The sequence below is a fragment of the Rana temporaria genome, chromosome 9 (assembly GCF_905171775.1).
Source record: "Rana temporaria chromosome 9, aRanTem1.1, whole genome shotgun sequence".
NCBI lineage: Eukaryota > Metazoa > Chordata > Amphibia > Anura > Ranidae > Rana > Rana temporaria.
The window spans coordinates 38,893,502-38,917,832 of NC_053497.1; the positions used below are offsets into that span (position 1 = coordinate 38,893,502).

General features: G+C 41.5%; 1 protein-coding gene across 1 annotated transcript in view; it reads right to left on the reverse strand.

Annotated features, from left to right (window-relative positions):
• Window positions 1–24,331, reverse strand: part of LOC120913346 (cytochrome P450 2H2-like) — a 46,819-nt gene that overhangs the window by 21,173 nt on the left and 1,315 nt on the right. The window contains exons 2-3 of the mRNA XM_040323219.1: window positions 20,380–20,542; window positions 5,685–5,834 (exon numbers count right to left, since the gene is read on the reverse strand). Coding sequence (XP_040179153.1) covers window positions 5,685–5,834; window positions 20,380–20,542 — 313 coding nt within the window. The remainder of the gene's footprint in view (window positions 1–5,684; window positions 5,835–20,379; window positions 20,543–24,331) is intronic.

Genomic DNA, 24,331 nt, shown 5'->3' on the forward strand with positions numbered 1-24,331 from the left:
GCTGCAGGGATAACAACATTTATTTAAACTTAGTGTCCGTGACTGGCTGATTGGTGGTGGGGAAGGAAGCAATGGAGGCATGTAATGTGCTGTGAGGCGAGGAGAGGAATTTCACTTGACTCACCAAGCTGGCCGTCGGGTCACATTCCAGCCTCATCCTGGCTTTTGCCAGACTATTTCAGGGAGGGGTAGATTAGCCCCTAGAGACTTCTGAGCCGCTGTTTGGGGAGGTCTGTGTAGTGATAGCTGTGACTATATGTGACTATCTGTAGCAGCGGGGCCAAAATGCATCATCTTTACCGCCATCTTGAGAAGGCCTGAAGAAGAACTCTGTATGTCCTCCTTATGTTTGCGGGTCATTGCCAGGATATTGTGGGGGATATCAGCATAGTGATCAGGGTGTTATTGCTGTTTGTTTTGTTCCCTGGTAGCTGTATGTCTCCTCTCTGCTCTGGAGTGCTCCGATAATGCGGCCATTAGCAGCATGCACATGCCACGCCTCCCGCAGCCATTTTTTTAAATCAATAATTTTTATTGAACATTTAAACATATTTACAAAGATAACATATAGACAATTGTGCACCAGAACCTTCGAACGGACCGAACATTCGCGCAAACATTTAGAACCCCATTGACGTCTATGGGACTCGAACGTTCGAATTTAAACGTGCTAATTTTAAAGCCTAATATGCAAGTTATTGGTATAAAACGTCTTTGAGAACCCGGGTCTTGCCCCAGGGAACATGTATCAATGGAAAAAAAGTTTTAAAAACGGTCATTTTTTTTTTAGGACTCCTGAAAAAACGACAGTTTTTAAAACTTTTTTTCCATTGATACATTTTCCCTCGGGCAAGACCCGGGTTCTCAAAGACGTTTTCACAGGCATACTTTAGACACCCAGCAGGTACAATATTTAAAGGAATTTTTCATTTTTTTATTTTTTATTATTTAAGCATCATTAAAATCACTGCTCCTGAATCTTTAGGTGAAAACTACAGAGCACACGGCCAGTACACACCAAGTAGCTTTAGGTGCAAACTACAGAGGACACAGGCAATAAACCACATAAGAATACTGCAGCTAGCACAATCACCTGCCTGCCAGTAAATTAGGAAGAACTGATCTAGCTAAACTATACAGTGTATAAATATATGTACAACACCTGGGATGTATATATATCCTCTACACACTGTAACATTAACTGACTAGCCTGCCTGCCTGCTCTATCTACCTGCAAAAAATTACACTCTCTCTGTCCTCTCAACCACCGCAACACACTACACAAGGCCGACCTGCAGGCGGCCTTTTATAGTCTGGGGCGTGTACTAAACTCCCTAAACCATACTTGGCCAAAGCCACCCTGGCTTTGGCCAATTATGGCTCTCCGTTTTTTGCAAGCTGTGATTGGCCAAGCATGCGGGTCATAGTGCATGCTTGGCCAATCATCAGCCAGCGATGCCGCAGTGAATTATGGTCTGTGAAACGTAACTCGAATTTGGCGTGAACGACCCGTTTTGTTCGCATTTCGACGAACGATCGAACACACGATGTTCGAGTCGAATACGAAGCTCATCCCTACCCAGGAGGAGTGCCGCAGTCCCCCTTCCCCCGCTAAGATTAGTGTTTACAGTAAGTCAGATAGCTTAGTGACACTCTAAACAAGATTGATCAATAAAACATAGACATACAGTAGGAACACAAAAAAAATAAAAACAACACAAAAAACACGCAAAATAAAGAAATTAGGGAAAACAGTCAGAGCTATGTGTCTTTTGATTACTGCGGGGAGCGCTTGATTGTTATAGTTAACTCTTCTGTGACTTTGCATACCAAACTACCCATTTCCTCCAGATTTTACCTGTTTTACCTGCATGTGAATTAGTGAAGGGGTCATGCAGTCTTTCCAATGTCTCATCATTGTTAGTCTTGCACTAAAAAGGATGTGTACAGTTATGGTTCTAGCCTCTGGGGGAACTGCATCTATGTCTAAGGATAGTAGTGCATTACCTGGTGTCATTTGTACTGTAATATGCAATACTTGTGCTTTTGTTTCATACACCCTTTTCCAGAAAGTGATTAATTTTGGGCAAGACCAGAGTATGTGTAGAGTATGTGGTGTAGTGTTCCCACTACACCACACAATCTCTCCAACAGGTGTTAGGACTGTGTGGGGAAAATGTTGCTATTCTGTGGGGCATCAGATACCATCTAAAGAGTTTTTTTTTTTGATAATTCCTACAGGCTCACACTTTTTGTTGCAGCGTACATGATGCAAAGCGTCTGTTTCCACTGATCTAAGGAGTAGGAGAAATTTAGGTCCCTCTCCCATGCAGTTACATGGGAGGTTTTGGACAACACGTCTTTGTTGTTTAACAGATTCTAAAATAATGAAATGCCTTTAATCTTGGTTGCAGGGTTAGAGTAGTATTGGAGTAATCTCCAAGGTATATGTATAGATGGATTCAGGTCTGATCGTAGCAAATGTATTATCCTGTGGTATGCTTAGAATTCTGAGTTGGATAAATTGTATTCTATTTGTAGTGATCTGAAGGTTTTGGGAGTTGGACCAATCATTACGTCTTCAAGTCTATTTATTCCTTTTTCTACCCAACCTGAGATATGTAAGTCTGGGATGATGTGGGCTAAGCTATGGGTAAGTAGTGATATCGTGGACGTGACTAAGTCTTGAGTAGGAGTGGCCAGTAATGTTGACCAGGCATGAAGTGATGCTTCTATAGTTGGAGAGAGTATCGAATGTGAGAGAGTTTGCTGTGAGTGGGCTAGAAGGAAGTGGTACAGGTCACCTCCTCTAATTTGTATTTTTTCAATTTTGTTCCATCTAGTGTTGGGGCTTTGAGGGAACCATGCCTTGAGCTGAGCTAGTATTGCTGCAGTGTGATAATCCTTGATTAGAACTAAGCTTACCCCTCCAGCTTTCCTAGTAGTGGTCAAATTGGAGAATGCGCATCTTGCCCTTTTACCCTGCCATAGATATCTATTAATCATGGACTAAGCTTTTAGAAAAAGGTGTTAGGCACCGGGATTGGAATGGTCCTAAACAAGTACACAAATTGTGGGAGAAGCACCATCTTAAAGGCTGCTAGTCTGCCTGACCAGGACAGTTCTGTCTTAGCTACGCTTTTTCTGCGTCCAGAGCTAGGAGCAGAGAAGGCATTCCTTTTAAATTTGCCTGATGAATTATATTAATTCTGATGACCCTTTGTAAACCCAGATTGGTCTGTATGTATAATCTGTGGTAGTATGTCTATCATCCTCAGTGCAGTCATCTAAACATATCATTTCAAATCATTATTTAACAATGAGATCAGACGAAAATTCTGAAGTAGAGAAGGTTCCTTCCCCAGTTTGGGGAGGGTAATGATAAGCGCTTTTAACATTTCTGAAGGGAAGGAGGAGGAAGCAGCATTAAATATGTCGGTGAGGTGGGGTGCAAGAATGTTCTTAAAGGTTTTATAATATTCTCCTATATACCCATCAGGACCCGGGGACTTATTTAAAGGTAGTGTGTCAATGGCCCAGGATACCTCTTTAGATGTGAAGGGGGAGTTAAGATGCGTAAGTTGTGTTGGAGTAATTTGAGGAAGAGGCATACTCTTCAAAAAGTTATGTATGATGTCAGGATTTGGTTGTGTAGTGTGAGGATCATATGCTAAATTATACAGAGATCAGTAGTAGTGACTAAATGCATCAGCAATGTCTTGTGGGTGAAAGTGTTTTTCCTTAGTAAGCGGTTGTGATATAATTGGTATTTTAGTTTTGTACCTACATCCCTGAAGGCATTGTGCTAGGAGCTTCCCCTCTGTTACCGTTAACATAATAATTCATGTTTAGCTTTCTGATGGATTTTTCGTGTTTCCCCAAGAGAAGTAAACTGAGGTCATAGAGAATTTGGGTTAGTTGTTTAGAAATAGAAGGTGTGGGATTTTGTTTGTTTGTTCTAGGTTGTGAATTTGAGTTGTAAGATCTAATAGTTGCTGTTGGTGCCGTTTCCTTCTCCCCGCCCCCAGTTTAATAAAGATACCCCTCATGAACGCTTTATGGGCATTCCAAAGTGTAAACTTATCAGCTATTGAATTTTCGTTATCCATAAAGTATTGTACTAGGTTTTGTTCCAAAATAGTTTTTGATCTACTAGGAAGAGATCTATCCTAGAATATGTTCTATGCGGTGAGGAGAAAAAGGTAAAGTCCCTCTCCCCTGCGTGTAGGCACCTCCAGGTATCGAATATTTTTTGCTGGTGTATGGTGCTTTGCAGCGTTGGGTGTGCTCTGGTGGCAGTGGATGTAGAGTCTAGTTGTGCATCCGGATTATATTAAAGTCTCCACAAACCACCAGTGCCCCTCTTTGGTGGGCTCTAATTTTTCGGAAAAGCTTGTGAACGAAGTGTATTTGGTTAGAGTTTGGGGAGTAGAGGTTAAAAATGGTATATTGTGAAGCATTGATGTCACATATTAGGATTAAGTATCGTCCTTGTGGATCTGCAAGCACTTTGTGAAGTTGGAATGAAACAGTTGAAATGAAACATTTCTGCCATTTTAGATCTGAGCCCTTCAGTTACTTCCTCTTTTTCATCATGGGCATCTACAAGATCATTGATTGTAAACTCCCCCATCTTGCTTGTAACGTGCCCCACTCTGGATTCTGCCTCCTATATTTCTTTATTACATTTTTGAATGCAGAAAATCATGTAATTTTGGATTGAGCTCCTAAGGGACAGCAGCATGTCCTTTAATACAATGTCCATTATAGGCTGATTTGTAGTAGGAAATACCTCAATGCTGTCTGGGAGTTCCCTAGTGTCCTCCCCAAAATCAGTGCTAGGATTGGCCATGGGGCTGCATCCAGAGCCATCCATCTGGAATTTGACTTTAGCTGGACTTGCAGACTAAGGACTTATTTGATTTGGCTGGAGTAGTATTGGCTGGGAGGGAGTGGATGTTATGGGCTGGTGTGGATGTGCAGCCGGTGCCATCTTGCCTACACCCATGTGTTTGCCAGGAGACAAAGTGTGTCAGCTTTTGGGGTCTCCTATTGTCCTTCCGCTTTCTGGTCATCCTCCCTGGTGCTGCAGGGTGTAGAACGCCCTATTTTAGGCTGAAAATCCGGTCTGAAAAGCCACTGTGAGCCGTTAGATGTCCATGGGTGGAGGAGCTCAGCTCTCACGCTGCCATCCAAGTCCGCAGCCGGCCACGCCCCCTCCTGCAGCCATTTTTAATGAAGAGGAGTTCACTAAATGCTGAGACAGTGTGCGGGCAGGTGCTATTTTGTTGTAGTCCTCAATGTGTCTGACGAGCCAGTATTCAACCTGACCAGCACCTGCAAACACTGTGGCCAGTCAGTCAGTGCATTGCAAAATAGTTCCTACTGTGTGTTGCTATAATTTGAGAGGCAGCTGTCAATCCCTAGAAACCCAGAAAATACAAGAATGCCCCTTTACAGCCCCCATCAGAGCCCAGGCTTTTTTTTATAACACATAACATGCCAGGCTATATAATCCAAGTAGCCTTTACCATATCAGATCATACTGTCACATCAGTTGAGCAGTTGGGTTCTTTGGAGATGGTGTTAGATAATAAACAGTTTGTATCTATAGGGTTGTGTTCTTCCATGTAAAAGTGGGTTTTGGGTCACTATTGTGCTAATTCAGCATTATCTCCACCTACCTTTGCTCTTCATAAATCTGTCCCTGAGACACAGAACTTCCTCCTGGATCCTTTCCTCCACACTCCTCTTCCCCATCCCAAAATTTCTCAGTGTTGCCAGGGAAAATCGACGCAGCGTCTTCCATCGCTCTCCATTGCTCATGATGACCCCTAAAAGATTTGAAAGGTTTTATACATTTTGCTCTTGAAGACCCTTTATAATGCAAACATTTTAAATAATGGCCTATTAGCACCCTTTGTATTGCATCAATCCTGACAGGGACATTATTATCATGTAGCTTGTGGGTTATCACTGTCTTTGCATGGGTTTCCGCCTATCAGGGATGTAGTTAAGAGTTAAGGGGGGGATCGGGGGGTCTGAACCCCCCCCCCAGAGATTAGTATGTTTGTAAAAAAGTAGGAAGCTTTGCCAACTTGGCTCGGGTGGGGAGTGGGTCTGCACGGCTCACGCGGGGAAGGGGAGTGAGCTGCTGGCCCGATGCACATTGTGTGGCCAGCCACATAAAGGTGCTTGCGCCTTTTCCGTGAATTTACAATACCCTGCAAGGAGGAGAAGTGGGAGGAGAAGAGGAACCTGCCCTTAGTGCCCTGGTCTGCACCAGAAAGTTTACAGAGGTCAGTGAGTAAGGGAACTACAAGCAGCAAGGCTCCCACAAAAAGTTTTTTTTTTCCAGTAGAAAAAAAGGAAAAATTTGGAGCTGCTAGAAGTGCCTCCTGTTACTGTATAGTACATATCCTGTGTCCCTCTAACAATAATTATAATGCCAGCCATATCCCTGTCTTTTTAACAATGCCACAGCCACACCCCTTAACCCTGCAATCTGTAAGTAACACACCTCTCAACCTTGCACTCAGTATGTAGCGCGCCCCTCAACCCTGCCCTCTTTATGTAGCACACCCCTCAATCCTTTGGTGAGTACATAGCGCACACCTCAACCGTGCACACTGTAGGAAGCATACCCCTCAACCCTACACTTGGTACACAGCACACTCCTCAACCCTGCACTCTGTACAGAGTGAACTCTTTAACCCTGTAGTTTGTATACAGCACACTCCCACTGCTAAGAGTTTGGCCACACCCACATTTGGCACAGGCTGCAGCTCACTTCCTCCAAGTGTCCCTCATTCTGAAAGTCAAAAGTGGAAAGGTATGTCACTGTGCTATAGAGACAGCGGGGCCTGCTCCTCCATCCAGCCTACAGAATCGCCCATTAGGGGATGAACTGGTAATCGAGAGGACCATGTGGATGACAGGTTTGAGAGGGAGGCAAAGAGCATTGCTGGCTATTTCCCACTTGGTTAGGACGGAGTATGTGAGATTAATCACCATGAGGAGGACATCTGCAGTATTCATGTTAAGAGGTTTGTACATGTCTACTAGTCTATCACTTGTAGCACAGGTAAATTAATCATAATTTTGGATACCAAGGCTGTGGCATATGTTACTATGTAAACAGTGAGAAGAGTCAAGCACCTCCCACTATTAACGCAATCTGCAACACCTACAATTTGTCACAGTGTGACAAGTTCACTAATTTTTGTCTTCTGGATACCCAAGACTGATCTCTACCCAAGGAAAAACTATTATGGCCCTGTCTCCTATGATATGAAAATATATTTATAATTTAAGTGCAAAGCTTCTAGTAAAGGAGACCTCTTCTCCTTTTCGAGTTCACACTGACAAGCACAGCAAGAAGATTCTGCTTCTGTGTTTGGAGATACTTTATGGAAATGTCACATGGCCAAGATCCAGAATGCTTAGGATTAACTGGTCTGTGTGTAAGGCCTCGTACACACGACCGAGTAACTCGTCAGAAAAGACACATCGTTTTCCGCGACGAGTTCCTTGTTAGGCTTGTCGAGAAACTCGACAAGCTTGCTTTGCGTATACACTGTCAAGACAAAATCTCTTCGTTCTCAAACGCGGTGACATACAACACATACAACGGCAGGGGAAGTTCGATTCCACTGGCACAACTCTTGGGGCTGGTTTTGCTAATCTCATGTGTTTGCGTTTTAAGTAAAAGTTTGTTAAGAGACGATTTGCACTTTTCAGTCTGTTACAGCTTGAAAAATGTGTTATCTCCATTACAAATGGTACTTTTACTCCCATCTCATACTTTATTCTGAGCAAGCGCGGGTTTCTTAGCATACACACGCTCGAGTTTCTCGTCGAAAACCAGCCTGACGAGGAACACGACGAGCAAATTCAGACTCCCATCGAGGAAAAAGAAAACGTGCTCTCTTTTTAGCTCGTCGAGTTCCTCGACAGTTTCCTCGATGAAAAACGTACACACGACCGGTTTCCTCGTCATAAAAGCTCTCCCACCAAGTTTCTTGATGGATTCTGTCGAGGAAACCGGTTGTGTGTACGAGGCCTAATAAAGTATGACTATTAATCTCTTTGGAGACAGGTCCTTATGATAATGGTGCTATGTGATCATAATCAGGTTTGCTAAACCTCAAACTAAGTGGACAGAGAATTGTACAAATCACTGAATTTACAAGGCAACTATGAAAATGGTCCGATATAAATCTCATGTCTGTGCTAAGCATTTTTGGCGTTTAATACATTTGACAAAAGAAAAATATCCAATTAAGAGCACAGTTTACAGAACGAAGCCCAAAGTTAGATTGAAAACAGTGAGAGTTGGCTATCAGACCGGGTTGTAAAACTTCCAGCAGAATCATAAACAGTACATAGTGATGAAAATAATCTGATTTAAGTCCAAGGTCTATGCTAGACAATCATGAAATTTAATACAGTTAACAGGAGAAAACTTTCTATTTTACCGCACAATTGACAGAAAACAACCCAAAGTTAGATAGAATTGATTGTGTGAAGATGCGCTGACTCTTTGTGAACACTAGAAATTAGTCTTACGCCGCCTACACAAGATCGTTTTTCGGCATGAAAAAAAACGTTGTTTTTCAGCATGTCCAAAAAACGAAGTTTTTCCAACTTCATCATTAAAAACGATGTTGCCCACACACCATTGTTTTTGAAAAATGATGAACAAAGCGCAGTGACGTACAACACGTACGACGGCACTCTAAAGGGGAAGTTCTAATCGCCTTTGGGCTGCTTTTAGCTGATTCCTTGTTAGTAAAAGACGATTCACGCTTTTTTTGTCTGTTACAGCGTGATGAATGTGCTTACTCCATTATGAATGGTAGTTTTACCTGAACGAGCGCTCCCGTCTCATAACTTGCTTCTGGGCATGCGCGGGTTTAAAACGTCGTTTTTGCCTACACACGATCATTTTTTACAACCCGAAAAACGTAATTTTTTAAAACGACGTTAAAAAATGCAGCATGTTCGAATTTTTTTTGGTCGTTTTTCAGAAGCCGAAAAATGATGTGAAGCCCAATGACGTTTTTAAAAACTTCGTTTTTTTTCATGCCGAAAAATGATCGTGTGTACGCAGCATTAAAATAAACACTGAAATTGAGTACTGTCCATGATACTTTTTTTATTTGCACTAACATACAATTTTTCAGCACAAGCTTTCGGGGTACGCCCCCTTCTTCAAGGTCCAAGCAGTACTGATTCACATTTTTTTTTGCAGAATGTAAAAAAAAAAAAAAAAACAATATGCGAGGGAAAGGTAAAAACAAACACATACAAATCAATGGTAATAAAGCTATCAGCAGAATTAGTGAGATAAGACAGAGGGTACAGTACAAAGGCATTATATACATATATGTACAGTGTAATACCAACTAGAGAATAAACTGGAAAGATTGTAAAGATCCACTGGTTAACGCAATCTGATACCAGACTAAAGGGGAATAACAGGCTTGCCTATTCAACCTTTATATCCTAATGAGAGACCAGATAAAATAAGAACAAGACATGGACCCTTTAATCGATAGCGACAGAAATGTCCAGAATGCAGGCCTGCAACAGTCTTCACCGGCAGTTGGAGCTCATTTAGATTATATCCAAATATGGCACAATGATGTGATGACAAGCAGGACAGCTTTAAAGTGGAGTTCCACCCATAAATATAACATTACATCAGTAGTTTTAAAAAAATGTCATTAGTCCTTTACGATTTTTTTTTTTTTTTTTAGATGCCTTCAAAGTGTTGTTGCTAGGCAGAATAGTTAATCTTCCCACTTCCTGCACCTAGGTGCTTAATGCTTCCTAACCTACACCGCACAGACTCCTGGGAATGTAGTGGGTGTAACTTTCCAGGAGTCTGTGCACTCCCCAGTCTCAAAGAATCATGTGACTTGGACAGCACAGGTGCTGAAACCTGATCTGACACTGCTTGTGCAGCACTGAGCATGTGCGAGATCTGCAAGGCTGAAATCCAGGAAGTCATACAGTCTGGCTTCATGATGCCCACACTTAAGATGGCCCCAGTCAATTTCTATTTTATAAAGTGTCTAAATGCTGTAACAACCTAACAAAACGGACCTTAGTTTACAGACTAACTTTACTAGAATACATTAAGCTTGTGTATTACAGGGGTATTTATATTTAAAAAGTGAAATTGTGGCTGAAACTCCGCTTTAACAGGTTAGTCATATTCCTTAGAGTAGTTCGGGATAAGGATGTTTATGTACAATGTCTTATGTAATGAAGCAAAGTGTTTCCATGGGCAAGGTGTCTGTACACTGTGTTCAAGCAAGATAACCAGAAAAGGATTGTGAACGATGGGTGACTGGTCTCTCACCAACGATCGAACCAGATAGGAGCCTCCTGAACAGTGACCCTGAAAGAGATGTCCTTTGGAGAGATGAACCGCGATCACCCACCAGCTGTTGGATCTGTCTGATAAGTTGGTGCCATGGAGATGTCTGATGAACAGCAAGCAGAGTTGGGCCCTCGCGGGGCCCGGGCTGGAGTCACTCAATCACTGCATGGTAGGCCGCAGCTCTCTCTCTTAGCAGCAGAGAGGTGCTCACTCGGTGTGGCTCAGGGAGAAGAGAGCGCGGGGCAGATCCACTGGCTCTTTCATAGTTCCTTCCAGAGGTCTGTTCGTGTCGCAGAGGGACCTCTGGGATGTGTAGTCCAGGGGTAATATCACAACATCACAATAGCTGATCACAAGACTACTAGTCCCACAATCCTCCCTGCTTGGCTCTCAGATATGATGTTAATTACTGGAGCCCAGCACTAGAGGGACATTGGAATAGATGGAGAATGATGGGGGTGGTCTGCATAACAAGGTAACTGTAGTCCACTTTTGGCTACACTAACACAATAAATAAGTGAAAACCTATATACATTAAAACAATGTGTATGTGGTCTTAATTTAAATAACTGGTGGCAAATGGAAATATGCACTCTATCAGGTTCTAAAAAGTCAATGGAGACCAGTTCAAATTCAACAGAGGGAATTGGCTAAATTGTGAACAAAAACAAAAGTCTAATGAGTCCCAAATCGAATAGATGTCGATACCACCGTGCTCGAAAGTAATAACATTGTCTGCTTACCAGACCTGCAAAGATCACAGAGTGTGTGTGCTGATCCACAGCTTGGGAATGTGTTCCTCTGTCTTGTGGTGGCTCACGATGCACAACAGCTCCCAGCAGACCAGATGAATTGGTAGGTATGGATGCCTATTCACGGCTGATGAAAAGGATTCCTCTCTATCATCCAGCGAGGGCTCTGGTCTGCGTATCAGCTGTCACAATACACTTTGGGATCGGCATCTGTTTGATTTGGGACTTATGAGACTATTGTTTTTGTTCACAATTTAGCCAATTGACTCTGTTGAATTTGATCTGGTCTCCAGTGACTTTTAGAACCTAATAAAGACTGTGCATATTTCCATTTGCCACTGGTTATTTAGGGCCAGATCCACGAATCCCGGGCGCAACTTAACTTTTCGGATTTAAGTTACACCGCCGCAATTTTCCAAGTTAGTGCCCGATCCACAAAGCACTTACCTGGAAATTTGCGGCGGTGTATCCTAAATCCGGCCGGCGCAGGGCAGGCCAATTCAAATGGGGCGAGTCCCATTTAAATTAGGCGCGCTCCCGCGCCGGACGTACTGCGCATGCTCCGTTTCCGAACTCCCGCCGTGCTTTGCGCGCTGTGATGTCATTTTTTCGAACGGCGACGTAGCGTAATTCCGTATTCCCGGACGGCTTACGCAAACGACGTTGATTTTTCAATTTCGACGCGGGAACGACGGCCATACTTTAGACAGCAATACACTTGCTGACTAAAGTTAGGGCAGGAAAAAAAAAGTGTAAATTTGCGACGGGAAACTATACTAGCGGCGACGTAGCGAACACGAAAAACCGTCGTGGATCGCCGTAACTCCTAATTTGCATACCCGACGCTGGTTTACGACGCAAACTCCCCCCAGCGGCGGCCACGGTACTGCATCCTAAGATCCGACAGTGTAAAACAATTACACATGTCGGATCTTAGGGATATCTATGCCTAACTGATTCTATGAATCAGTCGCATAGATAGAAACAGGGATACGACGGCGTATCAGGAGATACGCCTGCGTATCCCTTTTGTGGATCTGGCCCTTAATTTAGGACCACATAAACATTGTTTAAATTTGTATAGGTTTGCACTTATTTATTGTGCTTGTAACAGGCACTAGAGACTGAGTATATCTCCATAGCCTTGTACACACAATCGGATTTTCAGCAGACAAAGCGTAAGACTTTTGTCCAAAGGACGTTGCCCATGAACTTGTCTTGCATACAAACGGTAAAGAATTGTCAGCCAACAAACATGAAACTACGTGTTTTTTAAGCGCCACCCTTTGGGCAACTTCTGCTAATGTTGTGTTATGGTGAGCATTGCTTCCAAGCATGTGTTTTTGTACTTTGGAGTTTTGTCCGACAGACTTGTGTACACACGATCGGATAATCCCACAACACACAATTGTTGGTGGCCAATTTTAAAGCATGCTATCCCACATTTGTCCACGGAAAATCCAACAATAATTGTCCGATGAAGCAAACAAACTGTCATCACACATTTCCCGTTGGATAATTTGATCGTGTGTACGAGGCTTAAGTGTTACGGGTCATTTAATCAAGACCACACAATTGTTGTGTTCAGTTGCTTTAGTTTTCACTTATTGTGTTCACATCAGGCATCAATATTTATTGAGCATTTTAGTACACTTTGGCCCGGATTCACATACATCGGCGCATATATATGCCGCCGTAGCGTATCTCTTTTACGCTACGCCGACGCAACGCAGAGAGGCAAGCATGGAGTTCACAAAGCAAATGCTTCCAATGTTGCACCGGCGTAACGTAAATTTGTAGGCGTAAGCCAGCCTAATTCAAAGTAGGTGGAAGTGGGCGTGATCCATTTAAATGAAGCGTGACCCCATGCAAATGATGGGCCAAACGAACAGCGCATGCGCCGTCCCGTGGACGCATCCCAGTGCTCATGCTCAGAATCACGTCGAAAATACTCCCTAAGATACGTCGAATCACTGCCTACGACTTGAACGTAACCTACGCCCAGCCCTATTCACGTACTACTACGTAAACTACATAAAATATGACGGCTGTTCCCTGGTCCATACCTTTGCATGAGTTGCGATTCATAGATGGGGAATAACTATACGCTGGACGTACGACTTACGTAAACCACGTATATTAATGCGCCGGGCGCAAGTACGTTTGTGAATTGGCGTATCTCACTCATTTGCATATTCGAATTGTAAATCAATGGGAGCGCCCCTTATGCGCCCACGATACGACGACGTAGGAAACTTACGTTGGTCGGATGAAGCCTATTTACAGGCGTATCTTGCTTTCAGAGTCAGGCGCATAGATACGACAGCGCATATGTGCACTTACGCGGCGTATCTCGAGATACGTCGCCGTAAGTGCTACGTAAATCCGGGCCTTTATGTACACATTTGTTACATCTACATAGGCTCAAATTTCTTTAGTGTTTATTGTAAGACTAATTTCTAATTTTCACATAGAGTCAGCGCATCTTCACACAATCAATCACTTTTTATTCCTGGTGTTCAAGGAATCTCAAGTGCAGCAGACGATTAATTATTGATTTGTCAGCGCTTCCCTTTACCACATACACAAGGTTAGACGGAAAGCAGGAAGAACGTTGGATGGCAGGCAGGGGATTGTATAGAAAGGTTATAAACAGTATTTAGCAGAGTCTCGAAAAACTCTTAATGCAGCCTTGTCACAAATGACCTGTGGAAAATCCTGTCAAATAACAAAATACAGATATGCAAGTCTTGGATTAAAATATTAGATATGTAGAAAATGGTACAGCGCTTATATGGGAACTGAATCACTCATAACATTAAATGTAATTGAACAATAATAAAGTCTATATAAAAATTCTTGTGGAGAGCACCCAAACAGGAGGAGCCTGTAACTTGTGACGTAACGCTTGTACTGTACTGGGACACGGTGGCCATCTTTATGGTTAGAAGCGCAGGACGTTTCTTCCATTTTTTATCTGCTTGATATTTACTTCATAAATGTGAGTGTATCAACTTCTTTATCCTTTATTAAACTACTTATTGGGATGTCTGCACTATGAAGTGTTTTATTTTCTTTGCTGGGTTCTCCGCTAACGAAAAACTAAAAGAAGACAATTAGAACGTAGGTGGCTAAAGACGAAACATGATTCTGACAAGAAAATGTATAGAACTTTTTGTCATGCGTATTCAAAGCAAATAAAATTATGCAAACGGAAATATTATAACCATCTAATTAACAATGCACATAATAAAGACAGTGCACTGTTTAAAATTGTACGTTCCAAGCAGTCTAAAAGCCTCCACATATTTAGACGACACATGTCCAGCATGGTTTTATAAAAAACATGCTGTGACCTTGGCTGCTGACATCACAATGCTAGTTAATAAATGCCTTGCAATTGGCCTTATGCCTGCTCAACTGAAACATGCCATAATTTCACCGTTGTTGAAGAAGGCAGGCCTAGATCCTGCCAACCTAAATCATTTTAGACCGATAACCTTGATACCATTCCTGGCCAAGATCCTTGAGCGTGTGGTCTTTGATCAGCTACAACATCCTATGGAAACAAACAATCTTTTCCACGACACCCAATCGGGATTCAGGCCGGGTCGAGGTACAGAAGTATGTGCATTAGACATGTGTGGAAGACTCTTTATGATTAAGGATTCCGGAGGATCAGCCGCATTGGGGTTATTAGACCTCTGGGCGGCATTCGATACGATCGACCACGACATCCTGAGGAATCGCTTGGAATTTCTGTTCGGATTCAAAGGCAAAGTGCTGAAGTGGCTAAAGTCCTTTCTTTCAAATCGTACACTTGTAGTTCGCTTAGGAGATTATAAATCACTCCCTCGCCATCTACATTGTGGAGTTCCCCAGGGCAGCACCATCTCACCACTGGCCTTTAATTGTTATATGCGGCCATTGCCAGACATTATAATGAAATATGGCTTGGAGGCTCAAATATACGCGGATGACACACAAATACTGGTAGATATGGCTAGCGGTACAGACATGCAACCGAAACTACAACGTTGTTTATCTGAAATACATCAATGGATGCTCACTAGTAGACTTGGTATTAACACTGCTAAGACTGAAGACTTTTAATCAGTAAAATTACACCTATATCACCAATTTCTAACTGGCCCATATAATTTAGCACTATTCCAACGCCTGCCAAAAAGATTAAGAACAAAAAGAAGAAATGCGCCTACTATGTGCAGTATTGATGCCTGATAATATGGAATTTATTAATTAATTTAAAAAGATTAAGAACCTAGGGGTATGGTTCGACTCAGAACTTACATTCATACCACATGTCTTAAATACCATGAAAAATGCAAGCGACTACCTATATTTCCTTCGGAAGCTAAAAAATCTGTTTACCGAAGCAAATCGAAAAAAAACTAGTACAAGCGTTCATACTTTCCAGGTTGGATTACTCGAATGTCTTCTTATTAAATCTCCCAAAGAAATGGATTGCTAAGCTGCAGTTAGTTCAAAACCATGCCACCCACCTTATCAAAGGACTAACTAACAGAGAACATATCAGCTTCACTGGCTACCTTTTGCCAAAAGGGCCGAATTTAAGGCTCTCTGCCTTGTTTTTAAGGCATACTGGTGTCAAGGTCCAATCTATTTATCGAGTATAGTTTCTCACTATACTCCCACAAGATCTCTACGTTCGGCGAATAAAAACCACCTTATGCCTAAAACATATAATTTTGCAGCAGCTGGGGGGAAAACTCTACAAGTCTTTGGTGTATTTCTATGAAATAATCTTCCTGAGAGCATGCGGAAAATCAACTCGCTGAACCACTTTCGCAAGGTATTGAAGACTCACTTATTCTCCAATGCATTTGGATAATGGGCGTGCTTTATTTATCATTAACCACCTGATTAGCCCACCCCTGACTTATTGGTGCTTGTCTAATGTTGACTGTTATTCTGTCTATTCAACTTTCTATTTATTTCTCACTCTGACTAGATGATTCTTATGTTACCTTAGTTGTTATCTATTATTAATTTGTTTTGCACGTGATATCTGCTTTGCCTATTTTGAATGTCAGTGCACGTATGTAGTCTGTCTAGTGCTTAGGCGCAGTTCATGAACTGTATTTGGCGCTTTACAAATAATAAAAATCAATCAATCAAAATCAATCAATCAACAAGGTCGATTAAGGGCCTGATTATGCTCATGCTGCTGAGGATTCTATCTTGGGAGGCATCCAGGATTGCTGACTTGTACTAAAGGAGCTGCTGCCTTTTCTCTACACCCTTTGCTGTTGAAGAGCCACTATTTATATATTGTCTTGCAAGTTTTAATCTTCCTTTTGGTAAGAATCAGTGTGTATGGATGTTGGTGGCGGTGTCCGAACCAGTGATCTCCACAAGAATGTTTATATGGACTTTATTATTGTTGAATTACATTTAATGTTATGAGTGATTCAGTTCCCATATAAGCGCTGCACCATTTTCTACATATCTCTATTGTGCTTTTCCTGCATTTTGTGTCAGCTGCTTTTTATTCATCTAATTTTTTTAATTGCTTCTTTGATCCCAGCGCAACAAAGTTGTGCTTTTTATATTAAAATATTACAGACAAACAATATACAGTTTCCATTATTTGCGCTATGAGGAAAATAAGAAAATAACAATCAGTTAGATGGAATATAACCTTGTATTACAAGGAGCAGAAAACGAATAATATACAATACATTTCTTTAACGAAATATGCATACGCATAATATCCTGTTTGATCTCAATCAAATCATAATTTCTTTCTGTATAATAATATTTTGGTTGTCAGATTACAAAACCCTTTTCCAATGGAAATATGAATGCATTTAAAAAATTAGACTGTGTGTCTGCCGAAAATCACTAAACACTTCAGTACGCCTTCAGCAACTCTCAGGCCCTTTGATTGGTTATGTTAATTCTGTAAACACCCTCTTCAGGGGCAATAATAGATGGCTGTTTTTGCAGTTTAGAGCTCTCACTTACCATTGCATTTATAAGGGAATGCTTTATATTCAAGTATATGCAAAAAATTTCATTGGAATGAACTCCTGAGTGAGCTGATGTATATCTCTTAAATTGATAGGGCCGGATTCAGATACATCGGCGCATATTTCTGCCGGCGTAGCGCATCTCATATGCACTACACCAACGTAACACAGAGAGGCAAAGCAGAGTATTCACAAAGCACTTGCTCCCAACGTTGCGCCAGTGTAACGTAAATTCTTCGGCGTAAGCCGGCCTAATTCAAAGTAGGTGGAAGTGGGCGTGATCCATTTAAATGAACCGTGACCCCATGCAAATGATGGGCTGAGCGAACGCAGGCTCATGGACGTATCCCAGTGCGCATGCTCAGAATCAAGTCGGAACGAACGCCTAAGATACGTCGAATCACTGCCTACGACGTAAACGTAACCTACGTCCAGCCCTATTCACGTACTACTACGTAAAAGTCGTAAAATACGACGGCTGTTCCCTGGTCCATACCTTAACATGACTTACACCTGCTTTATGAGGCTTAACTTTACACCGGATGTACGACGTACGTAAACCGCGTATATTAATGCGTGGGGCGCAAGTACGTTCGTGAATCGGCGTATCTCACTCATTTGCATATTCGAATCGTAAATCAATGGGAGCGCCCCTTGGGGCCAGCGTAAATATGCGCCCATGATACGACGGCGTAGGAAACTTACGTCGGTCATAGGAAGCCTATTTTCAGGCGTATCTAGTTCTATGGGCACGGCGCATAGATACGACTGCGCACATTTACACTTACGTGGCGTATCTGTAGATACGTCGGCGTAAGTGCTACGTGAATCCGGCCCATACTCTTTTATCAAGTTTTTACTGTGTAGGCATGTCTGGTATGCGGGGGTTTTATTATTAATAAAAGGTTTTTCACTATGTTGAGCTTCCCCTTGTTTACTTGCATGTCCACACTGCTGCACTCATCCATCCACTAACCGGAACCACTGTATACCCTGAGGAGAGCTGACGGTACTTTTCCAGAGAGGATTTTTCAGGCAATACATTTTAGGCGTCCGGTGAGTAGATTACCAAAAGGGATCATATGAGCTGTTAAAGTGACAGAATCTTAAATAAGCCTTTTTATCAGTTGAAACCACCTGCTGTATTTGTTGTGTGAAGTTTTCTGGACTGTCACCCACGGGGACTCAGTTGCTGATCATTTGGAATTCTGGTCTTTTTTGGGATTTACTCATACCCATTGTGGTCATCATTTATGGGACTTTAAGACTTTATTTAATTTCTTTTCATTTTACTAGAATTTTTTGCAGAATATGGATACATATTATCATTGGAATCCCAGATTCCTTTAAGCGCTGTTAATGTTTTATTATTAGGTTTAATGAAGCATATTTTTTCAAAATATTCAAGTATATAGTGACAATCAGCTCAATCAAAAATATCTCAACATAAATTAACCAAAAAAACTATATAACTCAGATAAGTAGCTCAAAATAATTTCAAAATTGTTACAAGTTTAAATCAAATGCTGTGTACACAAGATCGTTTTTTCCGATGAAAAATGTCCGATGGACGTTTTTCATCAGAGAAACCGATCGTGTGTGGGCCCCATCTGACTTTTTTCCATCGGTGTAAAAAAATAGAACATGTTTTAAATTTTTCCGATGACAAAAAAAAAACAATAGTAAATTCCGATCGTCTCTGCGGCTCCTCGTAGTGTTTTACATCACCGCGTTTTGGCACGGTTGGAATTTAGTCTGATAGTGTATATGCAAGACTGATGAAAGTCGTATTTCCGACAAAAAAATCCATTGGATTCCATCAGAAATCCGATCATGTGTACACGGCATTAGTGATCTCACAACACCAAACAATAATTTATACCTTTATAGTGCAGCTCAACAAATGTTTGTATATTAGTACATAAATAGTTAAACAGGAAAGCACTACGTATCTGCCTCTTTGTTTCCTATGGTCCAGTTGTTGAATGTGAATACAAGGGTGAGAGATAACCAAGACTCAAGGGGAAAGAGAGCAATTCTCTCCAGGAGTAGAGTGATGCTTGGTGACGGGCCTGATTATTTCTATTTTGAGGTGAGCAAGTTTTTCACCTGGTGTTGGGAGCACATGCAACACAAGAGGAGGGATGTATCATTGAACGCTGTTGATGGAAGAGGAGATTTATATGCACACTTATATATGAGTGGAAATTATTGTTATTATTATCTTTAGAATTGCAAGAGAATGTACTAATATATATATAAATGTGTTGCACTTTTCACTTTGAATCCAGTTTATTTTACTGTTATAATATTCTGTTTCGTAATATGTTTTCTGTAAATCAGCCATATATAGGTTTTCCTTGGAGGCAAAAACAATCATCTCCTAAGAACCTTGTTTAAAATGTACCTTGTATGACGTACACCTTTGTGGGGAGGGTGGTATGTGTGAACCATTTTTGGGTCCTAGGCTGTTCAGCTCCTGATAGTGATGAGGATGTTTTCTATCCAATGGATAATTAGTGACTCTGTAGTGAGGTGCGGTACAAGTGATTCATTAACACCCTTTATTAGTTAGGAATGCAGTATGCAGCTAATGCCAACAATAATAATCTGCTTTGGGATGACCTGGATTCACATTGACTTGTGCTGGCTTGCAGAATTTGCAATGGAAAGTTAATGGAAATTCAATCCCAAGCCAGTTTATTATGTTGGATCTAACCCCAAGACTGCTTAAGTCTTCAAAGAAGGGGAAAGCCACATCTCCACAAACTTGTTATCTATAAATCAATTAATTGTGCAATTGTTTGTAATAGGAAATCCTCAGTACACAGTCACTAATAATCAATCATACTTGCTACTCATAATTAGTGAACTATGTATGCCCTTGTCCTATTAGGTTCCTGCATAATCAAGAACAGGGAGATGACTCTCTGCCGTTCATTTCCAGGGAGACATATGTTTCATAATTGGCCAGAGTAAATCTTATAGGGCCCACCAGTGTTTTGGCATTTAATCTCATCACTCCCCTTCTCCCAAAGAATACAAAATTAATACTGTGTAATTGTTTGTGTAAGGTTGGGTTCCCTGTGTGTGCTTCCATGTTAAAGGTGCACTCTAATTCAAATCTAAACATTTAACAGCTTTGATCCCATGTTTACATTATAATGATTACAGATAGTCTGTAATGCAAACATACGATATCAATTTGTTTTTAGGATCTTACCAAAATCCTTAAAGAAGAATTCTATTAGACCAGTTCCCCCTCTCTCACTGAACACATCACTGTGATCAACCAGAGCCTCCTTCACAGCATCATAACCAATCAGCATGACCGATCGTTGGTTGGCCAGGTAGAGTGTATAAACAGGTCCGTACTTTTCACCGAGCTGTTGATAGAGATTTGAGTTTTTAAACAGAATTGTACAGGTTCAAGACAATAATTTAACAATCTATTTGATAATCTATCTAACAACTGTCTTGATGTATTAGACTGGTCACTGGTATGAAGATATTTCACCAAAAGTAAGACACGGAGACACATATTCCTGCTTCTCTTACATCACTGAAGTGGCAGGACCCATCTCAGTCCTTTTCTCCTCTGCAGACTATTTTTGTAATTTGGTACCAGCTATGTATGCTCCATTTCTTTTACAGTTTGGAAAACGCAAAGCCAAGCATACACGTTAATGAAGGTCTATGCATCCCATTAAAGATCTTTTAGCATTAAGGTTGTCAGACTGTTCCTGCACATCTTAAAACCCCCTAAAATCTATAGCCAGCCTTCAACAGTATAGTGACAATGGAAGAAAGAAGAGAGCATAGTTTCAGCTCCTCTAATTTTGCCCCTTATTCAGCTTATTGAGATTACTGACAATAGGGACTCTTACTGACTAAGAACATTCAGCAGACAACACAGAGCTTCTCCCACCTCCCTACTGCAAGAAAATCAACCAGATGATATATAGGCAGGGTATGGTGTCTTGTTGCCCTGTGTCATAATCAAAGAGACCAGGCAATACAGAAGCGGATGCAGGCAGGGAAAGCAAAAAGAATGACATGGGGGCACAGAGTGCCATTAGGGGGCATATTTACAGAACTTAATTGAACGGTCATGACATTTTGGTACAGTTCTATTACCGTAGCAGTGTTCTCAAAGGATTGCCTCAAGTTTGAGTTGAGGAGGCAATCCCTTGAGAACGTGTGTGGCATAAAATGCATTGGGAGGGGCTTATTTGCTGATGCCACACCACTGTCTCCATGTGTTTGGAACGGTGGCTACCATATCTTTTTGGGCTCCTGGTCGGTAAGCTTTTTTTACCTAGTGTGGTGCTCCAGGATACTATTCCCCATTCACCTATGGCATTTACTGAAGAGGACTGAGTTATAATTACTGATTGATGCAGAAAAGAGGGAGAGATGAGGGCACTCTGATGAGGTTGGGTATCCGGTCCTTTGTAGCAGTGGAGAGATAGCACTGAAAGCAGCACTTTGTAGAGAAGAAACATCTCTGGAGGATCATAAATGAAAGAGAAATGTGCCTCTAAGTGCAGTGGCACAATGGGATTAAAAACACTTACAAGATAGTAAGAGCGCCACGAAAACATTGCCCGCACTAGATAGAGAAATCGAATAAACATCAATCAGTAATTAAAGGAAAGAGAAAGGCGCCTCTAAGTGCAGTGGTTATAGTGCGAGTACTTTGGATTACGTGCATACTCTTGGAACCGATTATGCTCGTAATCCGAGGTTCAACTGTATTATGGGTTACTTTTAAAGGGTGAAATTCCCGGGCTGTTTATTTAAAACATGGCCCCTTAATGATAAACTGATAATAAATGGTAAATATGAAAATACTCAAACACCATACTAGCAAATGTGGTAAATGGTTGCTATGGGTAAGCTGTCAAGCTTTCATATCCTCCTAAACCTCCAATGTCCACCAAAAGCAGAGGACTTTTGTAGTGGCAAGTCTATGGGGAAAATTTACATACTCTAGATCTGAGATATGATATCCTCATACATCATTAACATCCACTGCGATCCTTGCATTTGCCACACACACCTGGACAGATAAGGTATAATTCACAATACTGTGAACAATTCCATTCTTCTCTCAGCATCAAATGACCTTCAAATTCAACATCAAATGTACTTCACATTTTTCATCCAACGTCGAATGTACTGGATTTTTTCTATTCAACAAGTATTACAACGATCCGCAGGAGGAATAATCATTATATGCCTATGACCTCTTACTATCTTGTGAGTGTTTTTAATCCCATTGTGCCTGTAATAAATCTTTTAACCACTGAACTTAGAGGCGCCTTTCTCTTTCCTTTAATTACTAATTGGTGTTTATTCAATTTCTCTATCTGGTGCGGGCAATGTTTGCGTGGCGCTGACATGTGGAGATCTTCTTTTGCATCTGGTGATATCTATTGGATGTCATTTGATGCCTTAATACCTGACATTTCTGGTGAGCTGATAGTACTACTGACATGTGACAACTGTATACTGGAAGAATGTTTCTCCATATAGACTTTTTCTTTTAGATTATAACCTACTTGTATTATTAAAATACTGTGTTGTACTATACAGATTTCTTTGAAATATTGCTGTGTTAGTTTGATGTAGCTCTGCACATTGAGCAAATTGGTTACAAGGGTTGTACAGTCACCCTGAGTGCTAGCTGCTTGTAAATGTGGTGCGCTCACTACTTACTTTGTTGTTTGACATCCAGTTAAGGAACATTTCTCATGTAAAGCGCACACTTTCTCAAGGCATTTTGATCTACAGTGGAACCTCGGTTTAAGAGTAACTTGGTTTAAGAGTGTTTTTTTTTTTTAATTGTGACTCGGTTTGCGAGTGTTGACTCGCAAGACGAGCAGAATTCAAGCTAAAAAGGCCTGCAGTACCTCATTTGGCCTGAGGTATGGGGGCCCAGAACCCGAGCAGAGCCAAAAAATAGGCCTGCAGTACCTCATTTGACCTGAGGTACGGGGGCGCAGGAAACTAGCCGAAAGTGTCCTTGGGCCTTTTCGGCGCTCTCTGGAGCACCCCCCCACCTCTGGCCACATTCGGTATCGCATCCCATCAATGCGGAACTAATTATTTTTGTTTCCATTGACTTCAATGGGAGAAATCACTTTGATATGCGAGTACTTTGGATTACGAGCATACTCTTGGAACCGATTATGCTCGTAATCCGAGGTTCAACTGTATTATGGGTTACTTTTAAAGGGTGAAATTCCCGGCCTGTTTATTAAAAACATGGCCCCTTAATGATAAACTGATAATAAATGGTAAATGTGAAAATACTCAAACACCATACTGCACTAGCAAATGTGGTAAATGGTTGCTATGGGTAAGCTGTCAAGCTTTCATATCCTCCTAAACCTCCAATGTCCACCAAAAGCAGAGGACTTTTGTAGTGGCAAGTCTATAGGGGAAATTTACAAAAACTGGAGCACTCAGAATCTTGTGCAGCTGTGCATAGTAGACAATAATCTTCTAACTTCAGCTTGTTCAATTAAGCTTTGACAATAAAACATGAAAGCCGATTGGTTTCTATGCAGAGCTGCACCAGATTTTGCACACTACAATTTTAGTAAATCTCCCCCCATGGCAATCCTCAGTGTCTCCTGTAAGACCAGGAAGAGCGAATAGTGGTGCTTCAGCTTGGACAATGCTGGAGCAGTGAGAGGAGTCAGGTACAGTAAGTGTTTAGGGACAGGGGAAGAACAGTTAGAAGGGCAATTTTTTTTTAGTTTAGAACCACTTTGGGTGTTTAGAAGGGCTTTCTACTTATTCTGCTTATTTCACCATCATTTTGATATACTGTATATACTCGAGTATAAGCCGACCCGAATATAAGCTGAGGCATTTTTACCACAAAAAAATGGGAAAACTTATTGACTAGAGTATAAGCATAGGGTGAGAATGCAGCAGCTACTGTAAGCGGAAAAGAGGGTCAATAATGCCCATTTGCAGCCTCACTGTGTCCATAAACATCCTCACTGTGCCCATAAACATCCTCACTGTGCCCATAAACATCATCACTGTGCCCATAAACATCCTCATTATACCTTACCCGCCGTGTCAGTCTTGATGCGGAGGGAAGGAAACCCATATTACTCAGTACATTGCCCTCTGATTCACAGCAGGGCTGTGTGTAT